The 12,834-nt window shown below is 44.7% G+C and overlaps 1 protein-coding gene and 1 long non-coding RNA gene across 3 annotated transcripts in view; one reads left to right on the forward strand and one right to left on the reverse strand.

Annotated features, from left to right (window-relative positions):
• The window catches only part of LOC148184549 (uncharacterized), a 43,736-nt gene that overhangs the window by 5,878 nt on the left and 25,024 nt on the right, over positions 1–12,834 (forward strand). The gene's annotated exons all lie outside the window — the stretch shown is intronic.
• Positions 9,491–12,834, reverse strand: part of EFEMP1 (EGF-like fibulin extracellular matrix protein 1) — a 45,475-nt gene continuing 42,131 nt past the window's right edge. For both annotated transcript variants that reach the window (XM_005525458.2, XM_014254607.2), the window contains exons 10-11: positions 12,544–12,739; positions 9,491–10,701 (exon numbers count right to left, since the gene is read on the reverse strand). In XM_005525458.2, the coding sequence (XP_005525515.1) occupies positions 10,543–10,701; positions 12,544–12,739 (355 nt within the window). In that variant the 3' untranslated portion in view covers positions 9,491–10,542. The remainder of the gene's footprint in view (positions 10,702–12,543; positions 12,740–12,834) is intronic.

A 12,834-nucleotide genomic window follows, 5' to 3' on the forward strand; every position in this document is an offset into this window, starting at 1 on the left:
AAAATTGATTTCTGAGAGCTTCCCAAATCAGAGGAACATCACTCTTGGTTTCATCATGAAGAGTCTGGAGTTGTTAGTGATTAGACTAATGAGCTGTATAATTAGAGCACAGGTTGAGGTGCAGAGGTTCTGCAAACCATTCTTCCCCAGTTGCTGTGAAGCCAATGCTCTCTGCCCTGCTGTTCCAGAGACTCTTTCCATGCAGGAATTGATTACATTAGCAAAATTTTCTTGTAAAATCTTTTCCTTTGTAAATATATTCTTTCCACATGCCCAATGCTGATTCAGTTAGAAATGGGTTTGCATTTAGAGGAAACTTTTTTCCCTTGTTCCAGGTAGAGCCTTTCTCACAGGTCCCAGACTGGATCTGGTAGGCGAAGTCTGTGTATAACTCCTGCCATCGTCACGATTCCTGGTCTCCAACCCTTGTTGTCTCTGGATCGTGGCAAACAGATGGTGTTCAAGTTTTATTTGAATATCTGACTGCATTGGAAATGAGGCAAAATGAATTCAGCCATCACTAATAGTAACAATGCCAAACCCTCAGGAAGTTTCTTTCCTCTTCTGCTTTTCCATGGTTGCCTTTATAACTCTGTTACACAACTCTTTCATCTGAATGGTTTAACCAAAGGTTTTGGAGGTGAATCTGCAAAATTTTCTGGTGTTTTGTGAGCTGAATCAGGATGATTCTTGTTCCTGTGCACACAAGTGTCCCTTTAGGTCTGTCCATCTTGTTGGTGTGTACAGAAATTTGGTTTAATGCTGGGGGAAAAAATAAATCTCCATAAAGTAGAGTTAGTGTTTGAGCAAGATAAGTGCAGCATTTCAATTGCATTTATAATTTGAGCCCAAGCAGTTGTGTATTAGTAACTGTTTTCCTCACAGCAGTAACCAGCAACAACCACAGGCATTGAGCTTTGTTTGATCTAATTTTTGGAAAAATTGTTTAGCAATCACTGCTAATAGCTGGCTGATACTTGCATAGCATCCAAGTTCAACTGTACATTTGCCTTTCACAGGGCAGACTTGCAAACATGATCTGGCACCCAAACAGGCCTGTGCTAGACTAAAATTATTCATGTGTAGCTGGATAAGTAAACAAATAAGGAATTTGGAGACTTTCAAGATTATTGAGTATTTTTAATTGGGTATCTTGCCTTTCTAACTTGGAACCGCTCAGAATGGTCTTGAAACCAAGCTTTTAGGCTTCAAACAGCGTTTCTTTGTTTCTAGGTTTGGTATTTGTGGTTCATTAATATATTTCACAAGCTCAGAACAGTCTTAAGAGGGGGAAGCTCTTCTCCAAGATGATGGATTTATCCAAGCAAACAAGTCCTGTACGTTTTGCTGTCAGGTTGGTGCCTCTGAAGCGTTGATCTCTATGGCACTGATGGTTCTGTCCTGCTGTTCAGCAAGATGTCTCTAAATGACAGGAAAGGTGTGTGAGCCCTTAAATGGGAGCAAATGCCTTTGCCAAGGGTGACGTGAGGTGAAAAGGGGAAGTGGCAGTGCAGGGGCTGTGCCGGCTCCTGAGCTGCAGAGCATAGCAAATGCTCCAGATATCAGACGTGTAAGTTGAAATTGCCTTGAGGCAGCTTAATCTTATAGGGAAGGAATTGGCATGGTGCATAAACCAAGCAGAAATGGGCCTTGGCAGCTGCGGAGCAGCAGTGGCAGCTCCGGGACAAGTTGTTCCGAACACTTTATCGCTCGTGGGGCTCACGCTTGCTGTGCTGCTGACCTGGGCAACGTCTCCTGGTTTGATCTCGGCCCCATATCCCCCTCAACCCGGCCATCCTGTGCTTTATCCCAGCCTGAGGCAGCTTTCCAGGGAAATCCTCCTTGCTGCCTGGGATTTGCGGTGCTGGGGAGCGCTGCAAAACCACCCCGGCATGGTGCAGGAGGGTGGCTGAAACAGCCTTAGAGCTGCAGAAGGGAAGAAAACAGTGCCATGGAAATAATGCTTTCCCAAATATAGGCTGTTCCCTGACTTTTTTGGGGGGCTGGGGTGAGCAGGTTCCACGGCACCTCTGTGTTCAAATCCACTTGGGCGGTTTGGTGCCTCAGGGCTCCTTTCTGCTCTGCAATTGCTCCGTGCTGGGACAGTGTGGAGGGGTTATCGGGGCAGAATTAAAAGCTTTTTTTGTTGCTCTTCTGCATGGTTTTTGGCACTGGGAAAACCTGTAGCTCTTGCAAAACGTTCAGCATCCGTGAGCTTAAACACTATCGTAACATCAGACCTCACTGGATTTTGGCTTGAGGCTTGCATCCGGAAGTATTAAAATGCTTGTGTTAGACAGGAATGTTACCCTCGATATAAATTTCCATATAAAAACCTCGAGTTGTCGTTTCTCCATCTATTCCTCCTGTTTGTCTCACCCTGATTTCTTTTTATTGCTGTTTCTGCTTGGCAAATTCTGCTGTGGTCCTAGCTGTATGTCAGCCTTCGAGGGAGCTGCTACAGGGAAATGAAGCTTTAAAAATTTACAAAAATCAGTGTTTTAGGCTTGCCATGCACTCTTTAAGGCTTGTCAGTGCCTGGTGAAGGAAATGTGTGAGCAGTGGGTTGAGGGTGATGTGGGGGGAGCCCCACAGGCTTCTCCCAGTGCCTGGGTGGCCACAGCTGTGAGTTTTCCCTGTGGGGTGAGGCACCCTGTCCTTTTCCCTGTGCTCTCCTGGTGCTGCTGGGCTGGGTGGGATGGCATTTACACCTCTGAAGCCTCCTGAGCTCTGCACTGGCGAAGGGCTGTGTGGTTGTTGGCTCCAGCCTCGGTGCTGCAGGGCATGATTTCAACCATGTCTATGGAGACCAATTTTCAACATCAAAACAAACCAGTGTAAGTGGAATTTATATTACCTTTTAAAAAAGCAAGTCAACAGAGCTGAGGGCTCTGCTTCGAGGAAGCCTCTTGGGTTTGTTCGGGGAATTACTACAAATATTTTACGTCCTTTTGGAGACTCCAGGCAACCTCAGGAAGCTTCTGCTGAGGGCAGCTGTTGAAATACCCCATGTTAAATAGCTGATCAGAGGGGGTTTGAGGCCTGTGGTATGAGGCAGCACCCCATCATCACTGCATACCTTCCACTGCTTGAAAGCACTGTCTAATTTTCAAGTCCAGGCTGATCATTCTAAATTTCTAGAAAGTATTTCCTCCCCCACCAAAGCACGGTATTTTTGTTATGTGTGATGATGGTCAGGAGCAATCAGGCCAAAAGCCTTGATCCCAAGCATTTGAGTGTGTGCAAATTTGGGTGATCCCAGAGGCAAAGAAATATTCTGCAGTGCAGAGCTAAAATACATCCCTGCAGTAGTAGAACAGCAGTGGAAGGGTTAAATTCAAATAAGAATATGGTGTGGTGGAGGATGGTTTGTGATGCTGCCCAAAGCCCATTGAAAAGGCAGAGTAAGGAAGGGCTGGAAGGGTTCCACCCCTCTCCAAAATGTGCTTGAACACTCAGTGCTCAAATTCAAAATAATCTTGTAAATTCAGTAATAGAGGCTAAAAACCAGATTCTGGAACTTTTATGAGTATGTATTGTTTTTTTTCCTGAGCTGGTTAATGCTTATCCCTGTCTGGGGAAGAGAAACATACCAAGCTACTGGACTTAACATTTGCAAATAGCCTGGTTTAGGGATTTTGGCCAAGGTACAAGCACTAAATTATGACAAGATGAATAGTGACTTAAGTGCTTTCTTTTGTGCCAACAAACTGCCAGCTTAGAGATGTGTTTCCATGACCTGGGTACCTGCAGGCAGGTGGATTTGCGTGCGATGTTGGTATTGACTGGATCCTCATTTCTTTATGTATTATACACCTGTAGCAGGCCTGTGCGAGTAATCCTTCAGGAGAGCTTTATCTGTTAGTGTGGTGCCTGTCCAGCTTTTCTTTACACTTACAGGCAAACAGCTTTTCTGCAAAGCACAAAGTGAAGCTTCACAGGGCTGTCACTGTGGCCTGGTAAGTTCTGTCATCCCAGGGAATGCGGGTAACAAATTTTTAAAACACGTAAGGCAATATATTCCTGTAAAATGTTTACTTGTGTTAGCACTGGGTGACTTTCAGCCTGGTATGGTTGATTGTCCATGAAATTTCAGTGCTTTATTGGAGATATTCACTGTACAATTCAGATCTTTCCTCTTCAGCATACCAGAGCAGAGGCAGAAATCTCCTGACCCTGTTAAAGTTTCATGTTACTATTTTGGTCCACGTGATTTGGTTTTTAGTACAAAATCAAGGGCCTAGCAGGGAGCTCTTGGCATGTTGGTTCATGTTCCTCTGCCTACCTGCTTCTGCCAGCTTGTAGAGCTCTCCTGAAACAAAACAGCCCTGTTAAATATTGGGGGGCAGTCTCTGAACTGACCCTAGGTTGCAAAATTATCTGAAACCAGGTTTATTTTGGGGAGAGAAAGCAGCAAATTCAAATCTGTTTTAATCACTCCAAGGATCAATTCCTGCCTAATTAGTGTGCGCAGAAACAGCTTTCCTGGAAACACCATTATCTGCATGGCTCTGGTTCCTGCTGCCTTCCCCCAGGCAGTGCCTTTTAAGTGGGCAGAAGTGAAATTTTTCTTCCTTGAAGGTGACTATTTTTGCAAACATTTGCTGCTGGCTGAGTTGGCTTTGATGCAGGTGTGGCCACTGCTGAGCTGGGTGTGATATTTGGGCACAGAACCCGGTGCTGGCAGCAGCTGCACAAAAACCTCGCTAACGCAGGCGATGGAGGCAGCACCACCATGCTCTGTGCAGGCTGCTCCCTTCTTTTGGTGGGATTTCCAGGTTTTGGGCATATTTGGCATCACAAGAGCCGGTGCTGATGGCAGAGCTCCTGGCAAGGGCGTGCAACAGCTCCGGAGCTGCCGATGGCAAACTGGGAATGCTTCCCTGTGCCTGCAGGTGCCAGGGGAGCAGCTCCTGTCCAGGACAGCCACGTATTTAATGGCTCTTGGGAGGCTTTGTGCAGTTAAATCTCAGCCCAGTCTGGGCTTGAACATTGCCAGCATCCTGCTGTAAGAGGGGGACAGGACCCAAGCTGCAAGCTGTGTTTACGCTGTAGTGCATTTGCACAAGTGTGCAAAGCTTCAGCTTCATTCCCTGCTCTGATCCCCAGTTATTCCTGATGCTGGATTAGCTTTGTGGAGTTGTGGTTTCCTCTTTGCATGGTTTGCCATAACCCTGATGCTCTCCTGGGAGGTGGTGGTCAGTTCAGAGGCCTTTGCTGTTCAAATAAAGCTGGGATAACTTCCTGCATGTGCATCACTTTGCATTTATCCCCTTTGGTTTTTTTGGCATTTCCTGCTCAATATTCAGAGCTCTGTAAGTGCTCTGTTTTCCGGAGGATGCTCATCTTTACCTGAACAACTGGATGTCATTAGCAAAAAGTTCTGTTTCCCTTCTTTTATCCACTCCTTACTCCAGGGCAAGTCCTTTGCTACGTTGCCTGTAAGAGCAGCTCTGGCACAGTGCTGTTGTGCCAAATTCCTTCTACAGGCACGCAATAGAAAGTTTCACTTAATATTTTTTTTCTTTTTGTCATGGCATCGGTGTTTTTTGCTTGTCTCCCTAATTTGTGGGCCCCCTCAGCCTCCTGGGATGTTGCTTTTGCTGAGACTGGGAGAGTTTTGATTTGCCAGTGCAGGCATTTGCAAACTGCTCCTTTGGTCTGCCGTGTTTGTTTTCACCCCTGACCTTCCAGAGCTCAGGAACATTTCCATTTGCCTCGTTCATGTACAGCCTCAGCTTCTCAGAGAATGACTTATTGATTTTAATAATGCCTTTTACCCTGCTGTTTTGGTATGTTGGCTTCCCCTCTGCAGCCCTTGCTCCAAGCTTCCAAAATTTGTTTGTTTTCCTAGTTTCCATGCCGCCTGCAGGAATTTTGCTCTTTTGACTTCCCACTTGGGTGTTTGTTGTATATATTCTGTATAGGAAACATTCCTGTATGTTGCACAGAGATATTCCAGAAACACTCCAGTGCAAGAAGAAAATGTGACCCTCCAGAGGAGGTGGTCACAGGTTCAGATGTTTCTGGAGTGGCACTGGTGGGGTTTAAACTTTGAGGTGCCTTCCATGGCTGTGGATTCAGGGTTTAACAGCATAAATATGTTGCTTTTGTCAACCCAGCTGGCAGGCTGCTCCATCTGAAAGCCTTTCTGTGTGCTTGTTCAGGTGCATGGGTGGAGATGGGCCACTTCTTTGCTTTGGGAGTTTTTGTGGACCTGCAGAAGCTTTAAGGGATGTTTTAAGGGGTTGGGGGGAAGAGAAAAAAGAGACTGTTTTATTACAGCAATGCAATGAAGTGCAGCAGAGTGTGCTTGCAGGGCAGGAGCTGCTGGAGTTTTTAGCTGAGAGCTTCACCTTTTGAATGTTTATCCTGTTTGAATATATATGTACTGTGTGGTTATGTAGAAATTGCAAAAATATCATTAATATTTAAAAATATTAATTATCCAGATGTGTTTCCATGAGGGAACAGGGATATGCAGAGTGCTGATATTGTTTCTGGGACCATTGGGGTTCTGGACCAGAAAGCAAAATAATTTATCTCATGAGAAAGTGTGTGACTGACAGAGTGAATGCGCCTGCAAACAAAACCTGGAGCTCACCTGATTCCAGGATTTTGGTCTGCAGGAAGCATTGCTGGATGTCTTGGTCCCTCATTCAGTATCCAGGTCCTGAGATAGCAGAGAATAAATCAGGGGGTGCCCTCAATGCTACCTTGTCATATTTCTGAGACATGTTTGCAGTTTTTTCTGCTGAGCAAATACAGTAAGTGTGAGGCTTTAAAGAGTTAACTTTAAGGTCACTTAGTTAAAAAAAAAATTACTTGTTTGATGCATGTAATCAATATAAATCAGGATTTTAAATCTATTCCCATCAAAAATTACAAAAGTTGTTGTACTGCCCTTCAAATTTGCTTTGGCAACTCTAACCCAACCCTATTTTATTAAACAGCTCTCTTTCCTCCTAATATATACAGAAATGTTTGCTGTATAAACATCTTAACTAGACATCTGCTTTTCCCCAGATATAAAACACAGTTAACTTTTTGCCCTATTCACTGTGGCTGATCACTTTTTTCTGCTGGCCAGATGAAATAAATTGGGTTTTGTAGCAGATGCAGCCCAGTTCAGTTTTGCATGACGCAGGTGTTCCCCCAGCTGGGAAGTGTGGAATTGTGCCATTTTGCTGAGATGATGGGGAGGTTTAGATATGTGAGGGCGTTAAAAATAATTCTCTGTGTTAACAGTGGGCTTTGTCCCTGGTGGGCTCCATATGCTCAACAGCTGACTGGGGCAGCAGCTGTTCTATATTTTATTAGGAGACTTATAAAGTTAGAAACACGGATGATCATTCAAAACACAAGCAACTCTGTGCAGCCATGGAAACGGGATTCAACAACAAACTTGCATTTGTGAGCCTTCCAAGCAAAATAATCCCACTGCACTGTGTTCAGGTGGTCCTGGGGAAATGAATGAACTTGCATTTTGATTTCCTTAAGTCACATTTTTTTTCTCTCTTCCCCCTGTTTTCTGTTTCTGAGAAGATACTAAACTTCGCATGTGATCCTGATTTAGATTCTTCAACATTGACAGATTTATATGAGAATCCTTCCTGGAGTGTGCTCTTGGTTATGGCTGTGCCAGTGGGGTACAGAGAAGGCTGAGCAAACACTCTGCTCTCGTGTAATTTCTTGGGATTTCAGTGTTCCTTATAATCCAAGTAGCTCTGCAAATTCTTGTTGCGTGTTTGCTGCACTTACATACAATCTGCAGGGAACAGGTGAAGCTCTGCTTGCCTGGAGAACTGGAGAACCTGTAGCTTTCCCTCCTAAAAATGTGCAGCTTTTTTGGTGTACAAAAGCTCTCCTTGTTCAGGCTCTGAACCATCTTCTCATTCTGGCTGTGGGTTCCTTTCAGGCTCAGTCATGTACCCCACCCCTACCCAAAACAAGGCCAACCACCCCCTGCCAGTTTCTGCTCAGCTCCTGTTTTGGTTTGGAGGGGCTGCTGTTATTCCAGCTCCTGGCTCTCATGGAAGTGCTGCCCACACCCAGTGACCGCCTTTGGACTCAATCAGCCTGCAGAATAGTGACAAACGGCTGGCTCTGCACTCCTGAGCCGTGTGACAACCTCTGACTTGGCCAGTCTGGGCTCTCAGTGGTCTGCTGGACACCTCGATATTGCAAACAGGCAGCAGGACAGTTGTGTGTAAATAAAATGGATTGAGCCAAGTACCCTGCACAATGAGGTGTGCAAGGCTGAGCATGGCTGGGGCATGTGTGTGAGGTACAACTGCTTCTGCTGCTCCTGCCATTTGAGAGGTGTATAAATATTTTATATATGAAGATCAGTTTTGGGTTACTGTCAGATGAGCAGAGATTTAAAAGGAAGGCTTAAAAGGGATTTTGGTGAAGCTGATATAAAAACTGGTAGATTAAGTCCTTGGGGCAGAGCCTGTCAGCTTGGGGACTTCAGGTATGATTTGTGGTTCCTTAATTTGCTTCAGAGACCAGCCTGGTGCCCTTTCAAGTCTGGGGTCATAAATGGGAGAAGCCACTTGAGACTTCTCTCTCAAGAGCAAACTGCCTATTTTAAACTTAAAAGCACCAAAATGGATTTTCTTGTAGTGGGCAATGCTGAATTGCACTGTGCTGATTGTTGTGGGTGTGCTGATGTTGGGGGTGGAGGGGGGTGCCTGAGCAGCAGCACAGCTCATTTGTGAGGACAGCCTACATTGAGAGAAGTTAATTCAAGGACGTGTTGAGGAGAGCATGTGCTGTTTGTCGCAGGAGTTGCATGGAGGAGAGGAGGCTGGAAGCATCTTGCTCGGTGCTTGTGTGGGAACTGGAGTTGCCTTTCAGACCGAGTGGATTTGTGGTGATGAATGGGGAGGAATCTCTCTGAGGGGGAGGAAGGAGCTCCCTACAAGCCAAACTCTGTAGCAGACACTTTTCACCACAGCAAACCCCAGTTAAATCCCACTATGGAGCAATTGGATTTGTCCTGGTGAGGGGGTGCCAGGGGTCTCACCCCACTGCTCCAGGCCCCAGGCACAGAGAACGTGACCCAGCACCAGCATGATTTGCACAGCACTGCGGCTGTACAGCAGCCACGTGCCCTGAGATTTTGGCAGAGGAAATGTTTGCTTAAAGCCACAAATGACTTCCTGAAGGAATGATCATTGGATAATGGGGTCCCACTCCACACTCTGCCCGGGCACGGGGGATGTGTTGCCCTCAACCACAGTGGTTGTGGCCTGCTCTAAGTTTTGTTCTGGAGTGAGCTTTTGCTGTCAGTAAAACTAAATCTCAGTAGGCAGCAGGCTTGTCCTTCTACAGAGGAACTGTGTTTTTGGTCTTCCAAGAACTCATCCTGAACAGGCTGAGATCTGGATCCCTCTGATCGCTGAGACCTCAACATGGCTTTGCCAACTCCCACAGTACGTGACAATAAGGGCAGTAGTAACAAACTACCTCAAAATAGACCAGATACAATATGGTAAGAGATCTTTATTAAAAATTTTTTACATCAAAGGATTAACTACTACATTTTAAACAAGAAATAAGATTTTACATATTACAAAAGATGTTATTGGTTCTTGAATTAGAAATAAATTTTATGAACACTGTACATGATACATCTGAGTTGTAAGAGCAAGAACAGGACCGAGTGCCTGAAAATGATATAACTTAATAAGAAAATGCACTCAACTCTTAGTGTACAATACAATATTTCTGGAAAAATAGTATGTTAACTTCAGTCTGAAAATGCTGCATCCCTCTGAGCAGTAACTGCCAACAGTGTTCTCATGGACATTTGTGCCTTGCCTGGTGAGTTTCCATTTGGAGTTTCTTTGTTGGAGACATATTCTTCCTATGGTCTCTTTCTCTTGGAGAGAGCATTATATTATTCCATGGTATGGTTAACACAATCTACATACAAAAACCTGATGCAAAGCATTTCTCACAATGTCACTTTACCTCCAACCCAGATTAGAAAAACCAGCTGTGATAGCACATAAATGTCTACAGAAGTAGGTTTTTATTTACTGTTACCTTTTGTTACAAAGTAGTTAAAAATAAGAAATATATTTTAGCTTATCAGATAACCATTACTTTGTGTATCATTCGTACTACATAATTTTTTTCTTTTTTGAGATTCAGTGTAGCTGCATTAGAATTTAAAATAAAAACAAAAGATCACTTAAATTCATGACCTATTTGGCTAGGAAGGGTGTGTGAAGTTTTACAGGATAGTATGAACGTACAGTTCTCATACAAAAGCATAGTATGTATCTAGTCCAAGGAAGGTAATAAAAAAAGATTTAAATCTTTATACAGAAAGTGACAATGCCCCTGTTATACTATGGAACACATCTACTAATCTGGAATTACAGGTGTAATGTGTGAATAAGAGATATCAACTTACTAAACAAATTCTTTTAAAAAAGAGAGCAAAATCTATAAATAACATTAGTAAGTGCTTTCTTTCCGATGCTATTCTTTGGCTGCTGCGAGCCCCGCCGGGGGTTCCTGCGAACACTAGAAGGCGTAGGGTCCCACGATGATGGTTAACCTCAGCACCGAGCTCGTGCGGTAATTCAGGCTGTTCACCGTCAGCATCTCCAGGTCCACGATGTGCTCCCTGGGGCCTGACAGCGACTTCACCAGCACCAGCATCGCGCTCACCGCGCTGGTTTGCTGCAACAACAACAACAAACACGGCAAAGCCCGGCTCAGTCCAACCCACAGCAGCTCCCGGCGGTGTCCGTGCTGCTGCGGCACCGCTCCGGGCAAGGCTCTGTCTCCACGGGCATGCACGAGGCAAGGGGGCTTTTCACACTTGCACAGGGCCCTGACTAATCTCACACCTGGCTGTGCTGCAGGGAAAGCTCCACCTGACTGAGGCCCAGAGGAATGAACTGCGCTGCAAAATCTGTTCCTGGTTATGCTGCCTCCCCAGAGGATGTGGGAAGTGGTAATCTATCCCAGGATGGTCTTTGTTTTAACCCCATCTACCAGCTTTTAAAACAGAGAATAAGTAAAGCAAGAGCCCTAATGTCTTTAACAGTGAGGTAGTTTGTTCTGTGAAGGGAAATTCCAAAACTGTCTTGTGGCTCATGCTCCAGAAGTTGCACTGTCCTTGTAAATGCTGGGAAATTTTGTTACCTGTGTGTGCCTGTTACTGTCCCCATCTTGTTCTGCTTCAAAGCTCTTTTCCCAATCTGGGGTTATGCTGCTGATTTGTCAAACAGCTTTGTCTTTTCCAGATGATGATAAAAGGGTCGACTCCATCTTCACCTACTACAAATGTTTTCTCCCTGTGTCACATCAGCTGGGTGCACAGATGAATCCAATCCATCTGCTGCATCCAGGAGCCAGCTTGGCGTTTTACTACAACAGTAGGAATGATTTCCAAGTAAGCTTTTGTTTACCACAGTCCCCTGGCAGGAATAAACACATGCTTCCTTTTTTAAGGCCTGAGATCTCTTGTTGAGTGGCAGCAGGAGATGGGAATTGTTACTCCAAGGGTCAATTTGAGGGGCCACACTGGGGTCTAACCCAACTGGGACCTGCAGTGATCTTGTTTATATTTTAGGCAAATAGCTGTTTGTATTTTGGGGGTAATTAGGGGGTGATCCAGTGATCCACGGTGATCCAGTGCTTTCCCCTGGATTTGTGACATCACAACAAATGATAATAGGAATGGGTAGTTCCTTGTTCCCACCTTAGGTAGACATGGTACAAATGGCAACACCACACTTATTGGATGTACTGTTAAAAGCCCATAATCTCCTGATTTGAAGGAAAATAAACATTGAAACTTCCCAATTACTTCTGATAGAAGACTTTTGTGCTGAATCTGTTTTACTGAGTATAAAGCCATATATGAAGGAAAAAGGATTTCTCAGGAATTTGTAAATATGATGGGGTTCAAGAAAAATGAGATTTCTTCCCCAAAAAAACCTTAAAAAGCAGTTCTGGATACTCCCATTCATGTGTATCTACTTGGATGTATCCCACTAAAAGGAAATACTGCTATCCCAAGGATTTTGAACTTCCTTGGTCTTTACCATGGGGAAATAAAGATTTAATTATGTCCCAACATAAAACCACTGTAAGTTGGCCTGAACTTAGCTTGGGATGGGGCACAGATTTCTAGAATGCTGTTATTGATTTCTGCTTTTACAAAATGAGAAATATAATTAAGGTAATTGTACAGGGAGTCTTTCTATAATTGTGTCCTAAACAGATTTATCTGAGGTGTTGGTACAGAGAGGGGAAGGCAGGGAGTTATTTTGTGTGAAACTGACACAGGTGTCCCAGGATTGCTAAATATTCCTGAGTTCAAAGAAACAGTTGCAGTCCCAGTTTAGGATTTTCAGGTAGGAAAGTAAAAGGCTTGTTAAAAACTGGAAGCCAAGCACACTTAGTAAGGAAGCACCAAAAAGCTGCTGAACTTTGGGGTGTTGTGGTGGCCTTTTGGGGACATTTGGGGTTGTCACAAGGATGGGGCAGGGTCGGAGTGCCCCCAATACTCACCCTCAGGTAGAACTCTCCATTCTCATTGCCAGATTTGATCCTGAAGGTGTTGATGGTATTGGGGTAGATGGTGGTGGCCTGGATCTGGAAGATGTCGGAGGGCACGGTCCGGTCGGAGCGGATGCTCATGTACTTGTACACCACTGAGTAGGGCAGCTCCCGGCAAATGGCGTTGGACACCGGGCACACGCAGCGGCTGCCACACAAACAGGGGTTAAGAGCACAGGAAAAGACATTAAAATACAATTTTCTGGTTCATTCCATCTTGTCCACTCTTGAGGATGAGCCTAA

This window comes from Pseudopodoces humilis, chromosome 3 (genome assembly GCF_049639895.1).
Source record: "Pseudopodoces humilis isolate 2021_Gansu_Grassland_sample_001 chromosome 3, ASM4963989v1, whole genome shotgun sequence".
In the NCBI taxonomy this organism is placed as follows: domain Eukaryota; kingdom Metazoa; phylum Chordata; class Aves; order Passeriformes; family Paridae; genus Pseudopodoces; species Pseudopodoces humilis.